Source organism: Phacochoerus africanus, chromosome 11, assembly GCF_016906955.1.
Source record: "Phacochoerus africanus isolate WHEZ1 chromosome 11, ROS_Pafr_v1, whole genome shotgun sequence".
NCBI lineage: Eukaryota > Metazoa > Chordata > Mammalia > Artiodactyla > Suidae > Phacochoerus > Phacochoerus africanus.
This window is the reverse complement of record NC_062554.1, coordinates 20,693,758-20,715,995: the sequence shown is the minus strand read 5'-3', so window position 1 is coordinate 20,715,995 and position 22,238 is coordinate 20,693,758. Positions and strand designations below refer to the sequence as shown.

Sequence of the window (22,238 nt, the reverse complement as noted above, 5' to 3'; positions counted from 1 at the left end):
GGTTAACGATCCGGCATTGCCGTGAGCTGTGGTGTAGGTTGCAGACGCAGCTCGGATCCCGCGTTGCTGTGGCTCTGGCTTAGGCTGGTGGCTACAGTTCCGATTAGACCCCTAGCCTGGGAACCTCCATATGCCGCGGGAGCAGCCCAAGAAATAGCAACAACAACAACAACAAAAAAAGACCAAAAAAAAACAAGTAAATAAGTTTAATAGCAAAATAATGAAGGGGCTTTAATATCTAGCCACATATTTACATTTCCACGTGGTGTCATTTTATATATGTTTGAAAGACAGCATTTCTTGTAATCTAGGTCTTCTGGTGATGTATTTATTCAGGTTTTGGACGTTTGAAAAAGTATCTTACCTTTGTTGTTTGAAAAAACATTTTCACTGCATATAGAATTCTAGGTTGGCAAGTTTTCTTCTGTTTTGATCCTTTTATGATTTTAAAGGCATTGCTTCACCATCTTCTGGCTTCCATTGTTGTCAGTGAGAAGTTTCCTACCATTTTTATCTGAACTCCTCTGTTTGTAGTATGTCTCCCCTCCCTGCCGCAGTGCTTTAAGATTTTTAAAAAAATCACTGGTTTGAAGCAATTTGATTAATATGTGCCTTAGTGTGACCCATGTTTCTTGTCCTTGAAGTTCACCGACTTTCTTGGACATGTGGGTTTATAATTTTCATCAAATTTGAAAAAAAAATGGCCACTGTCTTCACATGACCCAAATAAAGATGAAAACACACAAGACAAATATTTGTCTGTACCCCTTCCCTCCTCATACCATCTCTTCTCCTTTGAGGACTCCAGTTGTATGTACATCAGGCTGCCAAAAGTTGACCCACAGCTCACTAATGCTCTGTCCACTTTTAAAATCATATTTCCCTCTAAATAGTTTGAGATAATTTCTACTGCTATGGCTTCAAGTTGTAAAACTTTTTCTTTTGCTGTCTGGTCTACAACAGATTAACAGATCTCATCTAGTGTGGTTTGTTTTTGTTTTAAATCTTGGACATTGTATTTTCATCTCTTACAAGGTAATTTTTCTGGTCCTTTATATCTATATTAACATGCTCAACCTTGCGTCTACTTCTGGACAACTACCTTCTTGATTATATGGCATATAATTATAATTTCCCTTTATACAAATAATAATTCTATTATTTGTGTTATTTCTGGATCTTCCCCCCTTCTGTATGGATGGTATTTTTCTGCCTTTTTGCATGCCTGACAATTTTTTTTATTGGATGCCAAAGGTTTTAAATTTTACCTTGTTGCCTACTCAAAATATCTGTGTCCCTGTGTTCTTGTACTTTGCTCTAGGAAACAGTTACATAGTAACCAATACTTTGCAGCCTTTAGTCCACTGGTTAATTTCACTCTCCTACTGAAGCAATACTTTTCTGAATCTCCTATCCAGGGCCCTTTGAGGTTGGTTTTCTACTCTGGCCAGCAGGAACACAAAGTATTCATGGCTTTGTGTAACCTCAGTGATTATTCCCTCTGTTCCTTTCAGGTGGTTCTTTTTCCAACCTCAGTAACTTCCTCCCATGCAAACAGAAGTACTTAGCTTAAGTCTCGAGGGGACCCTTTCTAGATCTCTATGCCCTATGTGCAGCTTGGTCCTCTCTTGTATGCTGCCCCATGAGCTTCACCTGCTTTGGCCTCTCTGGACTCCCAGGTCTGTTTCCTCAACCCAGGGAGACCTCTGGGCTCTGCTGTGCTGCTGCCCGGAAGCCCTCTCCAGACATTAGCTGAGGCAATCAAAGGACTCATTGCACTTGCTTTCCTGTTCTCAAGGATCAGTGCTCTGCACTGCTTCATGTCAGCATCTGAAAACTGTTGTTTTTACAGATAGTAGCAGATTTTTTAGCCTTTTCAAGTGAGAGGGTAATTCCAGTTCCTAGTCTTCTATGTGAGCTCAAAGTAAATGTCAAAACCACTTTTGGAGGCAAAGTTTTTAGTATAATATTATGATTATCTTTAACAGAAGGGAGTGAAGATGCCACTCCTTGGGAAGAATTGCTATGTTCTGAGAAAAACAAAATTTAAACTTCCACCTCCTGAAGATCTGAGCTCCACTGCCAGTATTGCCACCTTGGGAAAATTACCAGTTTTCACCAGTAAAACAGAGTAATATCTATTATTAGGCTGTAGGGTTTGAATGAGATGTAAACAATCTATGATATACCAGAGGCACCTCATACACTTTAATTTCCCTCTTTTCCTCCTAAAAATGAATATCAGAAGGAGCCATTTGTTAGGGCTCTGCCTGTACTGATAAAGGTAATTCCAAGCTTTTCCCTCTCAAATATATAAGATCCTCTCTCTTATAGGGGAAAAAAAAATCCTAATATGCTATTGAAAATCCAGTCACAAAATGTAATTCTAGGAAAACTGCCTGCGAATTTTTACCCTGTGAAATGAGTGGGAAGGAAGGGCCACACATCCTGCCCTGTCTACTTCTGGTTTGGCTTCGGCAGCTTTTTAAGTGGGGAACAATCCAGAATTCCAGCTCTGTCAGGAAAAAGCGAACAAATGACAAATCATTTCTCTAAGACCTGAAGCCAAACTGGCTCCACTAGCTGCTGGAATGGTAGTAGAAGCCAATTTCCTGGAGTATTTACAAAATCATTTGTAAGGATAATACTTTCCAGATGTTTACAGGGAGGGCTAAGGGTGGCTTTTTAATCTGCAGACTCCTCAGTCTTAGCATATATTCAACAGGCAGTTGTGAGAATGCCACCTCCCACTCTAACTCCTCCCCTCAACTCCCTTATATATAAAGGCCCAATTTAGGCAGGAGATGGGGAATGAGCTGTGGCCTTTGCCCTTCCAGCGGATACCAGAATCTACAGAAGCAGCAGGTGAGTACATGGCCACGCAAAAATGGAACATGCTTTATGGGAGGTGTTAGCAATGTGCTGCAGAAAGACAGATGAAAGATCAGCAAAACCTTCAAAGAGGAAGTGACTGAATATTTCAGGATACATGTAGAAGTTGCGCAGGGGAGGAAAAGAAAACATTCTAAATCAAGAGAGGGAGGCATACCTGGAAAATGGATCTGCGGCCCGATCTGGATAGGATTGGAATGTGTCAACTAGAAACGTTTTTAGCTGAAAGTAACAGAATCCTTGACTAATAGAGCCACAAGCGATCAAGGTTTGTTTGCTCAAAATGCTCAGAGGTATATGGTTACTGGCAGTGATTCAGTGGCTCAAGAACGTCATCTGGGAGACAGGGTCCTTCCATTTTTCTGCTCTGATTTCTTTAACATGGTGGGTTTTCATCTTTGTACTTTTCACCTCACGTGTGCAAGATTGTTGCCATAGATCCAGATCCCATTAACTAGTGTTAGGAACAGGGGAGGAAAAAAAGGAGTTGAAAAGAGCTTCCCTTTAATCAGGGGGGAAAAAAATTCCTGAGAGTTTCCCAGACTTTCCATTACATGTTATTGGCCCAAACTGGGTCACATGACCATCTTCAGCGGAAAGGCTGGAAAAACATCTGGATGAGGAGGAGTAACATGAAAGGCCTAGAAAAATCATGATCCATCCCCTTGGGCTGGGCATATTGCTACTTTAATAATTGTAATCCCCTTTTTGAACTTTAAATTCTAATGAACAAGAGTTCTAATTTAAAAAAAAAAAAACCCAGATGATTTGATTATACCTCCAGTTTTGTAGATTTATTAAGAGAGCCTTACTGCTATTCCTGAGAATGACAGGCTTCCAAAAACTGCAGGCTCAGATTTAGATCCAACTGAATTGCTTCCTGTAGTTTTTGCAGGTTTTATCTATATTACAAATTAAATTTCAAAGGGAAGAAGTTGTTCATACAAAACCTCTCTTAATACACTTAAATACATTTCCATCTTAGTAAGGAAATAACTGCTGCCTTTCTTAAGCATCACAAGGCCATTCGATCATTCATGCCACAAACTCTGAGTGTTTTGATGAAGCCAATACCTAGTCAATACCTAGTTTGACCACTGGCCTCCGGTCAGGTTTATATTTAAAATAATGCCATGGAAATGGCACCTACTTTAATAATTCTGAGAGGAAAAAAAAAAGCCTTTCCCCCCACTTCACAGACTGTGCCTCTTCACCATGCCAAGTCTGGTAGGGTACACCTGTCACATATGCCACTGAGACATGACTCTAAACACTCCCACTTTGAATGAGTGGCCCCGGACTCACTTCTGAGGGGAGAAAAACCAAGCAAAGCCACCTCTTTTCCTTACGACATTCCTTTAGGCTCTTACAAGTCTCACTTTCAACCTTCCCTGAAACAAAGAGGAAAATAAATACTTCATTTCTTCCCCTGCAGAACCCAAACTGAAGAAATTAACAGCAAAGATGTGGCAGGAAAGCACAGGCTTGAGAAAGTAAAGACGGAAACAGGAGCGAAGAGGTAAGACTTGAATCATGTCTCATCCCCCCCCCCCCCTTTGGCATCCTACCCATAACGACCGACCAAGGACAGGGTCATTTCCTGCTTTACACCTTTTTATGCCTTTGGCATTAATCCCACTCTACAGCCGCAGGGTCCTCTTGTGGGACCAAAATAACCTGAAAAGAAAATTCACTTAAGGGTTTAATTGATGGAGTTCCCTGGTAACACAGCAGGTTAGGATCCAGCATTGTCTCAGCTGTGGCTTGGGTCACTGCTATGGCACAGGTTCAAGCCCTGGCTCTGAAACTTCCACATGCCAAGAGAAAGGAAGTTAATTGATGATTGACAAAAGTTTAATAGATATCAAGGAAACAGGCCTCAGAAACTACCTGACCCCAAATGAAAGGACAGCGGCAAGTAAAATTCCTGGGTGACTTCAGGCAGTACAGGTCCACAGGTCCACCTGTGGAAGCCTGGCGGCCCCATCACCGAAGGAGGCTGAGACGGGTATGTTGTGTGCTAAGAACAGGAAACCTGCAGCCCGAGGTGCGCTGACACAATCAGAATGTCATGCTTTGGTGGGGATGCAGACCCGAGGGGGCATGGGCAGCACACGCCAAACTGAACTAAAAATGGAACAGGCAAACTGCAGTGGCTTATGAGCCAGATAAAAATTACAAATTACACCTGGCCCGAGACCTTTCTTGTGGACCAGATGTGTGTGTGTGTATGTGTGAGAGAGAGAGAGAGAGAGAGAGTATTGCTGGGATTTTCAGGTCTGCACAGACAAAGGCTTACAGCCCCAGTGTTAAGGGAGTTCTCACTGTTATTCCTTTGCTGTAACCCTGGTACCTTGAACAGCGTCTTGAAGTTAGTGGGCGCCCAATAAATTTTTGTTGAGTGGCTTTGCTGAACCAAAGTTCTATATAGTACATGTCAGTTAGCTCCCTATTTCCTGCCCCAAACTGAATCTCCACCTCTACTCAGAGAAACCACTGAATGTACAGAGGGAGGGCAGAGGAGAGGATGTTTGGAACACTGTTTATAATCATGGAAAATGGGAAAACCTAGAAGGAAAATGGTGGAGTAAACAGTTTCATGTTAGTGATTACTAAGCAGCAGCTACAAGGAAGAAACATGTCTATATGACATGGAATTTTTTACCAGTCATACTGTTTGATGAAAAGAGAGAAAAAAAAAAAAAGAAAGAAAGGAAAGAAAGAACAGAAGCCCAGTGCATTATTTCCTTTAGGACACACTTGAAGGAGGGAATGGTGGGAAGAAAATGGAGAAAGCGATAGGAAATAGGAAGTGAGTTCTCGCCCCGTCTGTGTAGCCACAGCAAAGGTCAGGTGAAGTCAGGGGGTTGCTGAGAAGAGTCCGGCTGTCCTGGATTTAAAGGCCCGGCATTCAGAGGACCATCTCTTTCCACACCTGTGCAGCTGTTCTCCATACCTTCTTGCCTTAGAAATGCAGGGCTCTATCAAAGTCACCGTCCCTGGAGATGTTTCCTGCATTTGTACATCCTTCGAGAGCCCCCGCCTGACCCCTGTCAACCAAGGGAGCAAGGACGCGCTCGCATTCAAGGCGCACAGTTGGAATGTGACACCAGCCAGCAGAAGAAAGACAAGAGGCAGGAGGCCAGACTTAGGATGCCAAGGCCAGGAACGAGGAGACAGGAGAGAGCTGCGACAGAGGCGTCGGGCGGGGCGGAGACCGCATCAAAAAGCAAGAAATCAGTTACCAGACAGCAATTCTGTCCTCCGGTGAAACGTCACTCCTGGTACCCCTGCAGCCTCGGTTCCATCCCTGGCTTGGAAACGGAGATCCCACATCAAGCTGCTGCTCACCGGGGCCCCCACCCCGACCCCCCCAACACACACACACACACACACACACACACACACACACACACGCGCGCGCGGCACTCGCTGTCCTCTCGATGTAAAAGAGCACTCACTCTCTTCATCACGGCCGGAAGCTTCAGGCTGCACAGCGTCCTGCCGCAGTTCTGCGACAGTGGCTCCACCCGGGCTAGGCCTCGGCCGTCCTCTGCTTCCAGAGGAGACACCTCGACGTCAGCCTTCCTCCCTCTGCGGTTACCCTTTTCCCTCCTGTGGAGACTTTACAAAGTGACTGAGACTACAGCTTGAGACAGGAAACAGCCTTAACCCTGAGGTCGCGGTGTCCAGGCAGGGGAAGCCCCCTGAGCCCCAGGAGCCGCGGCCCCGGTCTCCTCAGGGCCACCTCAGGCCCTCACGCGCCGGGCCTTGCTGACTCCACACGAAGGGCGGGCGCGCGGGCTGAAGCACCGCCAGCCGCGGTTAGGAGGGAGAGGCACAGGGCTGTGCCCCTGCGAGGATGCAGCCTGCCTGCTTTGCACTCATCACCTCCTCCGCCCAGCCCTGCAGAAAGTACTTCTTTCTTAGCATTTCTGTGTCGTTCGCTTGGTGACTCATTTTCAGTTACCTAGACTGTCCATCTGCAAATGAGCGCCCAAGAGACAAGGAGCGGCAGGTCAAGGTGCTGGGGAGAGAAAGGTTAGCAGACATCTTAGCAAGGTCACCGTTCAGAAGCCAACACTTGCCTCTCTGTGGAGCGAAAACACATCCACGGAAGAATGACTGTGCTGCTCTGCCCAACTGCTTTCGACACATGCAGATAAAACCAAATCACAGGGAGACCGCAAGGACTCTTAGGGCTTGGTGACTTTGATTCAAAGGCAGCAAGAACACCAGGCCCACCGCTCCCAGGGGGCATGTCCCCTGTGGCCCTGCCAAGGGGCTGCTTGACCACCACTGAGAGGAGGATGTGCCACAGCAAATGGACGAAGCTCCTTGGGGGTGAAGGAATTGATCCTCCTTAGCAAGGCATTGTCAGAGGACCCCAAAGCTCAGGGATGTGATCAAACACAAGTGGAAACATTTTTGTCGGCATTAACAACTCAATCCCATTAGCCCAGACAAAACTCACAAGGAGATGAATACTCAATAAGAACGTACTGTGTGACAGGTGACCAGTCTGCATTTCGTCACAAAAGACATGTTTGTTCTTTAGGACAGTAAATGATAAAATCTGAGAGCAAAGAGTAAAAAGATAAAATTCTAAACCAAATAACCACCGACTAAAAAACTAATAAAAGCAAAAAATAAACTAGGTATCAACTGAGAGAAGACAATGCTTATAGATCAAGAGAAAAATTATGGAAGGAACCAGAGAATTTATTTCAAAGACAACGGAGAACCAATGGATTTATCTCAGAAATGGATAATAAAATAGACTAAACTATTTGATGGGAAAGAATCTAATAGATTTGACACCATTTTTTACCCTGCAACTTCAGTCTTTATTTGGTTGGAACTAACTCTAGGATTTTATTAATACAGAAAACAACCATAATTCTATTAACCACCTCAATGCACTATTTTTTGGTCTACATGAAGATATAGAAAATACTAAGAGGGCATATTAAGTGTTTAATGCAATCAGGTCTAGTGGAAGGAAACTTACCATAGACAGGATGTCTTCAGCATATAAATGGACCAAAAAAAAAGCATATTTTGGAATGGAGAAATCTATTTGACTTTATTTCTGGTGCCAAGGTGTCAATTAATACCTGGTTAGTGGGAGAAAGACATTCATTCTGATTGTCTTCAGGAATATAAACACGATTTGTGTTTGCTTCAACAACTATCCTTTGCAGACTGTCCCAAGGAAATCCATTGTACATCTCTATTCACCACTGCAAATTAGTTCACTGTTCATCCTAACTATACATTCTGTATTGTACTCTGTTGCATGATGGTTATTTCATTTTACTTTTTTTGTAAAATAAAAGATGGTTGTAAATATATTTTAAAAAGATAAATCATAGAAATTCACCTTTTGACCAGTAAAATTTTACTAAACAATCTCATCATATTTCAGTAGCATTTGTCTTTCAATTTCATAGTCTTTTGATGTGAATGAAAATAGTAACTTATGGATTAAAAAGTTTTCCATTTAACCTGACAGGAAAAATATTATAATTTCTGAATAGAGGAAATGAGATACAAGTAGCAGTGCTTCCTTCACTGTTGTAATACTTCATTTTTAAAAGTAAACACAGTACCAATCATCCTTTTTATTCCAGTGAATAAAAACGTAAAACTTAATTTATTAATTAGTTTGGGAATCTGAAGCCAAAACAGTCCTTTAACAGTATTGCCTAATAGACACATCCATCCGAAAAAAGTAATCACAATGCAAAACTCTGGCCTGATTAAAGTGGCTCTCTCTGTTACCATGGCACCAGAGTCTGCCTTTTTGTTGAGTTTCAATCTGCCAGAACAACCAAGGTTAGGATTACATGTAAACAGAAGGATACAAGGCTTGACGAAACTTAATATGGACGATTAAGCATTTTTAAGAGTCTGGGTTATAATCTTGTTGCAACACAAGTTCTATCGCATAATTAATTTACAATAGCCAAAAACTTTTCAGCAAAAAGATTATATTAAAAAAATATACCGTTATCCCTATATGTTACATTAACTGTAGACCACTTACCACTTAAGCCTTGTATTAACTTAGAAAAGAATAACTTGTCCCTGAAACACTCTAAAGAGTGATCATATTTCCATCAAAGCCATCCTGAACCAGCTCATCATCAGCAGTCACTCTACTTTGTCATTTCTTTAGCAGGAGTGAAAATGGTGACAATGATTTTTTGAAAAGTGGCTAGAGAACCTGCATCCACTTGGTGAAGAAATGGACTTGGGAACAACCGCTGCATTTTTATAATGCTTTTAGTCATCAAACATCTTCAGAGGTGAAACAGCTGAGGGAACAAACAGCCCAACTTGCCCAAATACTTTTGTTCCATAGGATTTGATCCCTTCGAAATCAACCATGGCATATAGACTTAGCTCTGAAGAATTCAATCCTTAGAAATGAAAACAAACATAACAAACCTACAGGAAATTTAAAAGTAACTTCATTTGCATTTAAATATTCAAGTGCAATGCTTCGGTAAAAGATTAAAACATACATTTCAGTTGTATCAGACAAGTCAATTTCCATTTGCTCCTAACCTGCCATTAATACATAGGTTCACTGGGCTGCCACAGAGCCCACCTGATCATGGAAAGAGATGAAGGTGTCAGTGGAAGAAGAGCACAAACAGCACGGCATTTATCCAAACAGTATGAGACCCGTCTTTGCATCCCTGAAGTAAGAATAGCCACTCTCTCTGATTAAATTGCTCTATACGAAAGCAGCATTGTTTGTGAAGAGTTTACCTCATAACATTTCACTACCATAGTTACCAACTCAAAAGTCCAAAAAAAAAAAAAATGCTGACCAAATCCATGTACCCGTGATCCTTTGTATCCTAAAACGTAGACATATTCTTAGTTTTAACCAAGAATGATATTGGAATGAACAAAAACATCTGTTAAAGTAATTTTAAGTATACTCTTATTTGTTACTACATTTCTACATAGATTCTTTAATATTGCTTGTGGACATAATTTAATCAATAATATATCACAATGTCAACAACTACAGTGATCCAGAATAAGATTCTGGCTAGAGAGGGAGCTTAATTATTAAGCAACACCTGCCTAAAAAGCTTCTGTATTTCTGATTGGTAAGAAAAACAAACACAAAAGAGGATCTTTCATTGAAATAACACTGAAGTTCAAAGCTCAGGCCCCATTCTTTGTGTTCAACATATTTAACTCTCCAGGACAAAATAATGAAACATGAAGTCACATTATTAAATTAGCCATCTTCAAGAAAACTCGATGGGCAATTCTGGCGTTACAGTTGTATATCTTGGGTCCAACCTAGGGATGAAGTCCTGAAAGTGTTTAGAGGCACCAGTACCAAAAACATCAAGGGCTTTTCGGTTCATGACAGCAAACCTGTAAAACAGAGGACACAGGGAACAAGTAGTTAATGACGTTTATAAAAGAAGATGATTCACTCTATTCGAATTACCTTTCATGGGGTGGGAGGAAGAAGAGGCTGATATGGCAAAAGGCACAGTGGGAGATTCAGAAGCCACTCTGACGCTCTTCCTTAAGAGCCACTGCCCCACATTTTCTTGAGAGAGATGGTAACCTGAAACTCCATAGATTCCTATCACTATTTCAAATCCCTCTAACATTTTTCCACTGGACTGTGTCAAATAGAAAATAGGTTCGTCATGATTTTTCTGATGAATAAAATCACAGGGCACTAAATAAACAAACAATGAGCTAACATTTCCCAGTGAAACCAAGGAATTAAATGTAACTTTTCTCATAATTGAAATTTTAATGTCTTACGATCAACAGAAAAGAGATCCAAATGTGCACATATTTAATGACTGATGGGAAAGCGCATACAGAGTTTCAAATTTCTTCTTTCTTTTTGCTTTTTAGGGCCGAATCCATGGCATATGGAGGTTCCCAGGCTAGGGCCATATTAGAGCTGTAGCTGCTGGCCCACATCACAGCTCACGGCAACGCTGGATCCCCAACAAGGCCAGGGATCGAACCCGTGTCCTTATGGATACCAGCCAGATTTGTTAACTGCTGAGCCACGATGGGAACTCCATAGGGTTTCAAATTTCTAATAGATACAGAAGATAAAAAATTTTTTTAAAAACACCCACATTTAGCTAATGTGCATGATGGACCTTCTGTGTCTCGGTGCCTGATCATAAGCACTTCTCAAGGGAAGATACCAGGGTGAAATTCGTTTTGAGTCATTGGCCAATATCATTATTCCTAGAGCCAATAAATGTAGCTTTTAGTTCCTTTCCAAAGTAAGTTCCCTTCCAAAATAATTAACTGGTTAAACTCATTGACGTGAAGAAAAAAATACTTGACAAAGAAATACATGATTCGGGAGTTCCCGTCGTGGCGCAGTGGTTAACGAATCCGAATAGGAACCATGAGGTTGCGGGTTCGGTCCCTGCCCTTGCTCAGTGGGTTAACGATCTGGCGTTGCCGTGAGCTGTGGTGTAGGTTGCAGACGTGGCTCGGATCCCGCGTTGCTGTGGCTCTGGCGTAGGCCGGTGGCTACAGCTCCGATTCGACCCCTAGCCTGGGAACCTCCATATGCCGCGGGAGCAGCCCAAGAAATAGCAAAAAGACAAAAAAAAAACATGATTAAATAATAATAACATGAAGGATACACACAGTGTTATGGCTAAGAGGAAGAGTTCTGCAGCCCAACTGCCCAGCTCACCTCCTAGCTCCATCCTTGACTAGCTCTGTGATGCTGCCAAGTGTCTAACCTGTGTACATCCCGGTTTCCTCACATGTAAAGACCAGAATTGAATGTACCTATCTCACAGAGCTAGTTTAAGGATTAAACATACATGTATGTAAACGTGTGTTTTGTTGTGTGTATGCGCGTATCTTAAAACCACTTCTGGGACCAAAGCAAGCGCTATACAACTGTCTGCTCTTATTACTATTAATGACAGGAATATTAATGGCAGCTGCTGTTTACTGAGTGCCTACTAAGAGCTGCTACAGATACCTCCATTTTCCCACCACCATACAAAAATATGTATTATTGTTTCCTTGTAGAGAGAAAGCAACTTGAGGCTCATGAGGAAAAACAACTTTCCCAACCAGTGACACGGCTCAAGGTAACAGAGCTGGAGTCAAACCTAGGTCCGTTCAACTCCAGAGCTTATGGTGTTTCCAACAGGTCAAGCTGCCTCTCAAAAAATTAATGTCAGGAAATGCTGACAACAATAATAATAAAAACAACATGACAGCAAAGGCAAAGAAAAATATGCTTTAAAAAGCAGGCAAGAGAGTATGATTATTTTTCCAAAGTGGAAATCAGCCAGTTGTTTAGGCATGATTTGCAATGAATCTGTTTAATATTTTTAATGAAAAAAGAAATAAAAGACTTAAAAAATTGAGATTTAAGTTTGTTATGTAGTAACAAATTAGCAGTTTGCAAATCAATATATTAATCTAGAACACTTAAAATATCTAAAATAAGATAGAGATAAGAATAGTCAAAATAACATTTATGATAAAAATGTCTCATGTTATTGTCATTAAATATTAGGTCATACTGAATGTATATCTAGATACCTACTTTACCACTGAAAGACCATGCCCTAACATAAACAAAAAGATTCAAAATCTTTTTTATGGAAATTGCTTTTTTTCTGTGACCAGTTAAACATGTCAGTTACTTACTTGCCCTTGGTGAGCCTTAAAAGAAACTTCCAGTAAGACGGTCGCAAGTTCTGAACTTCCATGACAGCCTAAGATTAGAGTATTTGATTTGAGATTTCTTTCAGTAAATAGCAAATATTATAGCAGTCTTAGGCAACAAAATACTTTTATCTCTATTTTTATCTGTATTGTACTTCAAAAATGACAGTGATGACGGTAGTAACAAAAATATGCATTCAGGTATAAGGTGATACCTCTCAAGAATCTTTGTAAGTTTGCCTTTAAATCGGGGTATTGCTCATGAAATAATGATTTAACAGTCATTATTATTAGGAAGCATTTGTTAAATACCCATCCAGATAGTTGGCACTTCCCTAGTTATAAGAAGTTTACCAACTTGGCAGCTTTACTGTAAGTGCAAATAAAAGCTGTCCCCAAAACTTTATAACTGCCCTAAACCCATTAACATCAATAAAGACGACAGAACTTCAAGAGGTGGAGCAACACTTCTACTACACTAGATTCTACCCCTATCCTCACTGCCCGAGTAATACTGGGGAAATGCAATTATTCTTATTTATGCCCATGGTATCTTTTTCCTAGAAGAATTATAGTTAAAGTAGGGCATTCGAGCCAAGGTACCAGAGTGGTAATTTACCTATAAAAATTGTACTCTATTTAAACCTAAATTTTGTTGTACTTACAAAACATGACCTGGCCCACTAAGTTAACATGTTTAATGATTTGAAACTTGCAAGCGGATCTTGCTAAAACAACCAAAAAAGCGTAAAATATAATACACTGAAATGTTACCAGACCTTTATTTTCCCCCCACTGGTTTAATGTACATTAGAAACAGAAAATAATTCTGTTTCTCATTTCAAAAGGCTATACTTACTGCCTGGAAGCAAATTGCTGTAGAGATGGAATAGATGATAGTGTCTGCATGGGGAAAATAGGGAACCTTTCCTGCTTCAATGCCTTTGAAATACATTGTCTGCAAAACAAGCATAATACAAGACTTCAAGGAAAACAACTTTAAACAGCATTAACAACAAAGTGGAGCAATATATTCCCTAGCTACAAGTATTTCTTTTCTACTCTCCTTTCAGAGCTCAAATCACAGGCTGCATCATCCCTGATGGTGTTAAGTGCCGGCCCTTCCCTTTCTCTCCTTCCCTCACCCCAAACCCCAGATGCCGTAATACTACTTTGCTCTGAACTTCAACAGCACTTTAGTTCTACCTCTTTCATGTCATTCCTCATTGCTTTTTCTACAGTGCCCAAGTCCTCCCTTCTCTGTTAGATCTACTCATTCATTCAGCACGTAATGGCATTAGCTAAATGCTGGGCACTATGCTGGAAATGAGGGATTTAAAATGAATAAAACATGGTTAGTGCAAAACAGAAATAACTAATGCATTCTAGTAAGGCTGTAAGATGTCTGTGCAGATTAAATGTGTAGATCATCATACGTGGATGTATGTATATCTACATTTATCACGTTTTTACATACACACATACATACAGGAGGGAGCAACTAGGACAAAGGACCAAAGAGAATTTCAGAAATGACTACATTGAGTAGTATTTCTCAAGCCATCTGCAGTGAAGAACCACTTTTTCAATTTTCCACTTGTCATGACCTGATGCTTTAATAAATTGTCTATACAGGTGATTTCTACTTAATATTCATTATATAGTAATACAGCATTTTAATATAAAATTAACTTCAATTACTGGGAAAATGCCTATTATATTGTAGTCAATAATTCCAAAAAGGACATGGTAAGCTTAGTCCTGATTTCCTGTGTTTTTAAGAGTTATGACCTGCACACTGTATATACCAGTTTCTTTTGCCAAGATCAGATATCGGCCTGTTGATACAAGAAATACACCAAGACCACTGCTTGTCCTAAAAAACTCTAGTCATTCAGAGAAAACTTTTACAAACTAGATCTCAACTTTGGATTGCCCCTATGTCAAAGAATATATTTTTTTGCTGGCTAAAAAAAATTTTCTTTCTCTCACTCCCCTTTTCCTATTAGCAAGTCCTGTCAACTCTGTCCCCTCAACACACACCAAATCTGTGTACGTCTCTCCATCTCTATTGCTGTTATCCTGACACAAGCCACCATTTCCTGCCTGAGACTGTTCTCTCTCAGAATCCAGGCTTGCCTCTAATCCATTCTCTATATAAATAAGCCAGATGTTTTCCTTAAAATATGAATTAAAGTATGTCTCTTCCATGCTTAAAGCTCTCTAGTGGCTTCCAAAGGCCCTGAGGAAAAAAAAGTTCTCCTCCCTTGCTCCTCTCTCTCTCTTATTTGGATAAACCAAATATGTAATTTTCTTAATGTCTTTAGGGACAAAGATTTTCAATAAATTTATAAAAATTTTTAAAACCTTAGTGGTGAATCAGAAGTATCAATATGCAATATTTTCTCTTTCTCTAAAAAGAAAGGAGAAAAAAAATACGATGCACTGGAAAGACCAAGAAACAATGATAACCTGGGAGCAAAAAACCTCCAGCACCAAGATAAAGTTTTCTAAATATATTTCTCACCAAAAGAAACTCAAGGCCATCAGAGAAAACAGTGATTCCATGTCCAGAGCAGGATACATCCCAGGTGAGCCTGGAACATCTTGTTTTATCACAAAGCAAGGAAGCTATCAAACACTGGCACTACGACACTGGCGTTATGTCAAAAAAAAAAAAAAACCAACAAGGAGTTCCTGTCATGGCTCAGTGGAAACAAATCTGGCATCCATGAGGGCACAGGTTCAGTCCCTGGCCTCGCTCAGTGGGTTAAGGATCCGTCATTGCCGTGAGCTGTGGTGTAAATCGCAGACGCAGCTTGGATCTGATGTTGCTGTCGCTGTGGTGTAGGCCGGCAGCTGCAGCTCTGTTTAGACCCCTAGCCTGGGAACCTCCATAGGTTCTTACAGAAAAAAAACCAAAAAACCAAAAAAAACGAAACAACAAAAAAGTCAACTTGAAGAGGCTCTTATAAGATGGGGCAATGTGAACATAATGACTGCAATGGGTTGAAAAAAACCAAGTATGTAAAACTCCAAATCTTCATAATAACTTGAAAATAAAGACTTAGAGGTCAAATTTGCAGGATGCTAGGGATGAACTCACTGCAAATACTAATAAAGGAAAAGTAATCAAGCACTTTATTATGACCTTGTGAACAGACTATTTCAGAGTAACCAGACAGCTGAAAAGGGTAAGTTATTTTTAGAATTTCCACTAATAAATGGAGAAGCAGTAATATTAGATTATGATCATTTTGCAAACCTCAATGAAATAATAAACCCTGGTAGTGATTATTAACGGCTGCTAAAACAATTAGGTAAAAGACTAACGGGGAACGCTCATGTTGGCTCTTTCAACACTGAGCCCACACACCAGTCCCGCTCAGCATCACAAAAAGGGAGGCAAGCAGACATTTCTGTGTTTCCTAATGTGATGGAACAGGAATTCACACACACAGTAAAGGTGAAGTTTTGTTTCTACCACCATCATCCCTCTTAAAGAAACTGAACCTGAACTTGCTGAAGTCACTAGATCTAATTAATAGTTTATAGAAAATACATGCGTTTAAGAAACATGTTAGCACCACACCGGTAAGGATGCAGTCAGCACAATCCCAAATGTGGGCGATTCCACAGAACTAATAACCTAGATTGTCAAACATATGGCAAGGAAAAAAAGAAGAAAAAAAGGAGAAAGGGGTAACTATTATAAATTAAAGAGAGACTTTGGCTCTTGACTAAAACAAGGGATTTAAAAAGACACTAATGAGATCTCATTGAAAATGTAAGCTTTAACTCGATAAGAATAATATTAAAGAAAGAGCAGATTTTTAAAATGTATATGTATTTTAATTATACCCTGGTGGCACTGTTGATGTATTTGTTTTTAAGGAGTTTTAATTCTTTTTTTTTTTTGTCTTTTTGCCTTTTCTAGGGCCGCTCCTGCGGCATATGGAGGTTCCCAGGCTAGGGGTCGAATCGGAGCTTAGCTGCTGGCCTACACCACAGCCACAGCAATGCCAGATCTCAGCCGCATCGTCAACCTACACCACAGCTCACGGCAACACCGGATCCTGAACCCACTGAGCAACGCCAGGGATCGAACCCGCAACCTCATGGTTCCTAGTCGGATTTGTTAACCACTGAGCCACGACGGGAACTCCCCAGGAGTTTTTATTCTTTAGCTTTATTTTTTAAGAACTCTTTCTCCTGAGTTGTTTACGGATGAAGTGATTTGATATCTGGGATCTGCTTTAAGGTAATTTGGTACTTGGGGGTTTGGAGCAATATAGATGAAAGAAAACTGGCCAAATGCTGTCAACTGTTGAAGATGTATAATGGGTACATGAAATAGGGAAACTAACTTTATAAATACTTTCATAAGATTAGAATTTGCATTTGAACCTAGAATATGTATTTGCTGCTAAAGCCGCTCTGTACCCTTTGGCTGTACATGCAGAGAAGTGTTTTCTTACCTCCACCAGTTTGGAAGCTAAATACATGGAAATCGTTGTGCTTTTATAAAACATCATTGATATTCCTGCCAAAAATCCTGAAACAACAAGTAAGGCAAAACTGATCAGAACTCAAGGTATTTCTTTGTTATTAAGTCACTCAGACATGTTAATTCACTTAAATAGGAAAGAACTGATTTGTAGCACTGCCTTTTGTTACAACAAAATCGAGGACGGTAATATGCACGGTGACATTAAAAGGGGGCAGATTCTTATTTATTATCACGTATTATTAAATTTAAAAGTTGACCTTCGGAGTTAGGAACCACAGTTCTGATACAATATATCACAAGAAACTTTACATTCTTAATTTAACTTTTAAAAACAGCAGTGGTCTTGCCAAATATAATGATTTAAAAAAATTTTTTTTAAAGGCTACTAATAACATTTCTTTTTCTTTCTTTTTTTTTTTTTTTTCTTTTTAGGGCCTCACCCATAGCACATGGAAGTTCCCAGGATAGCGGTCGAATCAGAGCTACAGCTGCCAGCCTACACCACAGCCACAGGCACTCAGTATCCAAGCCACACCTGCAACCTACTCCACAGCTCACAGCAACGCCAGATACTCAACCCACTGAGCGAGGCCAGGGATCAAACCTTCATCCTCTAAGATACTGGTCAGATTTGTTTCCACTGCACCACAACGGGAACTCCCTACTAGTACCATTTTTGATTTTAAGTGGAAATATTTATTTATCTATTCTCCTAATGGCTCAAATGATGTTTAGTGTTGTCATCACACTTCTCTCCATTGCCTTCCCTATAAATAGAAAACCAAGGTGGCGGGAGGCCTAGAATACTAATAGTAGGAATATTACTAATAAATGTCTGGAAAATTGTTCATTTAGCTTAATACAAATACTGAACTTAGACAAAAAATGTTTAGTTTTTATTTTTATAAAATTATTTGCGTTCCTAAAAAATTATTAAAATATGTTACTTGTCAGTGGTAAAACCAGAATATTTTAAGAAATGTATTTGCACCTCCATTAGTCACCTATGTAATATTTTGAGTCTTTATGTTCTTTTGTGACATAGTCTCTAGAATTTCTGGCTGTAGCCGGACAGATACCCAAGTTGTTATATTGCCAACTCAAAACACCAGAGGGCAAGAATGCCCCGATATATATATAAACTTCACAAACACAAAATGTTTATCCCAGTGCCTTGACAGGGATTCTATAAGAGAGAAAGGAAGATACAAAGAAATCAGATGAAAATAAAAAGTGTTTATGATTCATTCCTACCACTTTTCTGATGTACTAATACACACACACACACACACACACACACACACGCGCGCGCGCGCACACTTTATCATAGTTTTACCAGCTATAACGGCATGCAGTTCATCATCCAGGTTTCTAACCCAGCGCAGGAAGCAACTAGTACCCTGTATCGGGAAGAAAATACAATGACTTCAGTTGTTCCAGTTCTAGGGAAAAAAATGCATGTAACATTTTTAATGAATGTGTCACTAGCTGAACTTTCAAAAGAAAGCTGGAGTAGTTACATTAGTATTAGACAATGTAGGCTTCACAATGCACAGCACTAAGCACTATCTGATCATGGCAACACATGGTAGATTGCAGAGCAAGGATTATTACCATCAATAAAGAGGAACATTACAAAATGGAAAAAGGGTCAGTTCACCAAAAAGACACAAAAGAAATAAGACTTGTTTGTCTGTTCTTCTCTTAATTACCTTCTTATGAAGATGAAAAAAGATTAGGAAAATTTTAAAATATCACATAGGGCTTTGGAACACACTTATTTTCTTTAAGAGATTTTCTGACCCAGTTGTATTTTCCTCAGTTTAATACTATTAGTTTATATTACCTAAGCAAATAAATAGCAATAAAGATGACAACAAATAAAAAACTATGCTCTCAAACTATGCTGGGTAGTGGAGAATAACCAATCTGGGCTAAAAGTGTGGGATGTAATCTACAATCAACATTTAAGATTTTATGTTAAGACAAATACAAACATTATGTCACAGGAAATGAAAAAGCATGTGAATATAAATACATAACTGCCAATATTAACTCTTGTATATTCAAAGATATTAGTGATGCTTATAGTTTGTCACTTTTCCCCTTCCATTTCAAAACATTTTATCCACATCTACATTTACAAGTAAACTTTTACACAAAATGATACATAATCATCTTATACAAAGTAATTCCAGAATTCACTTTTTCCCAGTATTTTCTTTTAACAACTCTGTGTGTGCGCATGGGTGCGTACATGTCACACGCATGCATACGGGTCAACCTTAGTGAACGCATTTTACCATTTGCATTGAGAACCTAAACTTTAGATGTTTAATAAAATATGTCAGTGATATGACTTACATGTTAGTGATTCCCATTAAAAAAAAAAAAGGCTATTGCGCCAAATTACAGAGTACCGTGTTGTGGATGATCCCTACACGTGTGTTCAGGTGTGTCCTTACTTTGGCGTGGATACATTTATAGGAACATACAGAAAGAGGTGGAAGAAACTGGTTTATTTGAGGGAGTCCAGTAGAAAGTGAGCGGGTGGAAGATGGAAAATAAGTCATTGGTTATATAAGTTACAAGAGAAAATCCTTCCTTGTTCTGTCGAGGGTTGATTGATATACACTAGAAGGGTATGGAAGTGCTGAAACTAATAACCAGGTAGTAAATATGATTAAGAAAAACAGACCATGTATAATATTAATATCACATTTGATGTTAGACATCAGGAAGTTCTTATGTTTCTTATTTGCAAAAAAGAAAATGAATTTTTGAAAATCTTGTAGTATTATGTATAAGTGCAAATGTATCCTAGAGTTCCCACTGGTGGTACAGTGGATTAAGAATCTGACTGCAGTGGCTCGGGTCACTGTGGAGGCATAGGTTCGATCTTCAGTCCAGTGCAGTGGGTTCAAGGATCTGGTGTTGCCACAGCTGTGGCATAAAATTGCAGCTGCAGCTTGGAGTCCATCCCTGGCCCAGGAACTTCCATATGCCGTGAATGTAGCCATAACATTTTGAGAGAGACAGAGAGAGACAGAGAGAGAAAGAAAGAAAAGAAGGGAAAGAGGGAGGGAAGGAAGGGAAAAAAGGAAAGAAAGGAAGGTAGGAAGAAAGAAGTAAATATATCTATCCTTTCAAGCATAATAAATAGCACTTTAAAAGAAGAACTATCTCCAACCTCTGTTCCCAATATACTGTGTACATTAGGTGATAAGATACAAACAATAGAGAAAAATGCATTTTAAAAAAATGATAGATGAGTTGCTAAGGCCATCTCTTGATCTCTCTTTTTTTCTTTTTTTGGCTTTTTAGGGCCGCACCTATAGCATATGGAAGTTTCCAGGCTAGGGGTCCAATCAGAGCTGCAACAACACAGGATCCATACCGTGTCTGCAAACTACACCACAGCCCGTGGCAACTCCAGATCCCTAACCCACTCAGCAAGGCCAGAGATCAAACCCACATATTAGTCGGGTTCATTACCCCAACGGGAACTCCCCCATGTCTCACTTTAACAATATCCATGTATTTATTTCCCACTTTTCTTTCTGAAAGCCTTACCTTGTATATACTAACAAAAGAGCCCAGAAAAGCTCCAAGCTGGAAGTTTTCTTTATTGTAGAAGAGAGAAAGTAGCCGGGATGGCTGTGTAAACAGATGCCTAAATGCAGAGGGAATTCGGAGGCAGCACTGGATCAAGTATCCCACGCTAAACATTCTGATGAAACCCTAGAGAAAATTGGGAGGAAATTCTGATTTATAACCAAATTTTAAAGTCTGATAGATATAAATGTTATATTGTCTGAGAATCAAAACAGCACTAAAAAAAAATTAAGACCAGTTTTTATCACAGCTGTTTTCAAAATTAAGTCCTAAAACCTCAAACAATTTTAAAACAATTGCCCTAAAAATAAGGGTGAAATCTTGCAAAGACTTTAAAAAGTTTCCAAAGCTCTGGCCATGTCTGTCTATGAATCAACTTCCACTTCTTGACATTTTGTTAACAGTAATTGGGATTTATATTTCCTAAGCAACAAACTGAGGTTTAGAAACAAAAGCACCAAAATTCAAAAAAAAAAAAAAAAGTTAGCAAAACCAAGTGCTTTTGGAAATTTTAACAGAAAACACTTCTTAATCATTAAGAAGTTTGAGTAGGGATTCTTTAGACAGAAAAATAATTGTATTATTTGTTCAGACCTTTGGTATCAACTTTTTAAGTGATCAGGTTTAAAGAATTTCCCAGGAAAAGAAATCATACTATCTAGGTTATTAGTTCTGTACTCAATGTGTCAGGCTAAAACATCTCTAGGGAACGGTAGCTTGAAGGTAAACAAAATGAAACTTGGAAAAGCAAATTCGCTATAAATCCACATTTGCTATCAACACTTCTCTGTATGACCCGCAACTATTTATAGTGTAAAAGGGAGCAGACAAGGCTGACTAACGTGGACAATTTGATTTCCGTTTCTAGGAAGATGAAGTTGGATGTCACTTAACAGTTATCTCGAAACAAAATGTTATCAAAAAGAAGAGTATTTTATCCAGGATTCAAGTACACAGTGTAGTGCTGGTCTCCCGTCCTCCAGCTCCTTCGCCCCCCGCCCCCCCATTCCCCACCCCGGAATGGAAAGGAAAAAGTCAACATTCTTAGCAGTGTCTACTGCTAAGGTGCAAAGGTCAGGTTTGTATTTTGTGGATAGCAGCCTTCTCTTTTAGAAAAACACTGAATTACTATGAAGAAACATTCATTAATTTACCTGAAACTACCTAATACCTGGTTAAACCATGGAAATTAGAATTGTCCAATCAATTAGGATGAATGAACATGCATTTGCTGAATTGAAACTGCCTAGCGTTTTGTTTCATGCATGAAAAGGTCACACTTCGAACTTGTTGTTGATAATCTCGTAACATCAACCTAAGGGCTCACAGATCACAATCATGTTCAGTCGTTTCAGGCTGTTTTCAAGAGATCTGTTCATCCCTCCATCGTTCACCCTTTCACGTATCCTGGAAAGATTCTGTGGATGCCTCTCCTGTGCCAAACAGTACTCTAGATGCTGGGGATAGACTCTGAAGAGGGCACAAAGTTCTTGCCTCCATGGAGCAT

The 22,238-nt window shown here is 39.7% G+C and overlaps 1 protein-coding gene and 1 long non-coding RNA gene across 8 annotated transcripts in view; one reads left to right on the top strand and one right to left on the bottom strand.

Moving 5' to 3' along the window:
• Positions 1 to 2,565: 2,565 nt before the first annotated feature.
• LOC125112204 (uncharacterized) lies at positions 2,566 to 21,973 on the top strand. The gene is made up of 3 exons (XR_007131027.1): positions 2,566 to 2,865; positions 4,328 to 4,411; positions 21,600 to 21,973. It is a non-coding gene; the product is annotated as an uncharacterized LOC125112204 (long non-coding RNA).
• Positions 7,952 to 22,238, bottom strand: part of TMEM135 (transmembrane protein 135) — a 304,239-nt gene continuing 289,952 nt past the window's right edge. For all 7 annotated transcript variants that reach the window (XM_047754420.1, XM_047754421.1, XM_047754422.1 and 4 more), the window contains 6 exons: positions 20,690 to 20,857; positions 18,453 to 18,516; positions 17,085 to 17,161; positions 13,466 to 13,564; positions 12,589 to 12,656; positions 7,952 to 10,299 (listed from right to left, as the gene is read on the bottom strand). In XM_047754420.1, the coding sequence (XP_047610376.1) occupies positions 10,167 to 10,299; positions 12,589 to 12,656; positions 13,466 to 13,564; positions 17,085 to 17,161; positions 18,453 to 18,516; positions 20,690 to 20,857 (609 nt within the window). In that variant the 3' untranslated portion in view covers positions 7,952 to 10,166. The remainder of the gene's footprint in view (positions 10,300 to 12,588; positions 12,657 to 13,465; positions 13,565 to 17,084; positions 17,162 to 18,452; positions 18,517 to 20,689; positions 20,858 to 22,238) is intronic.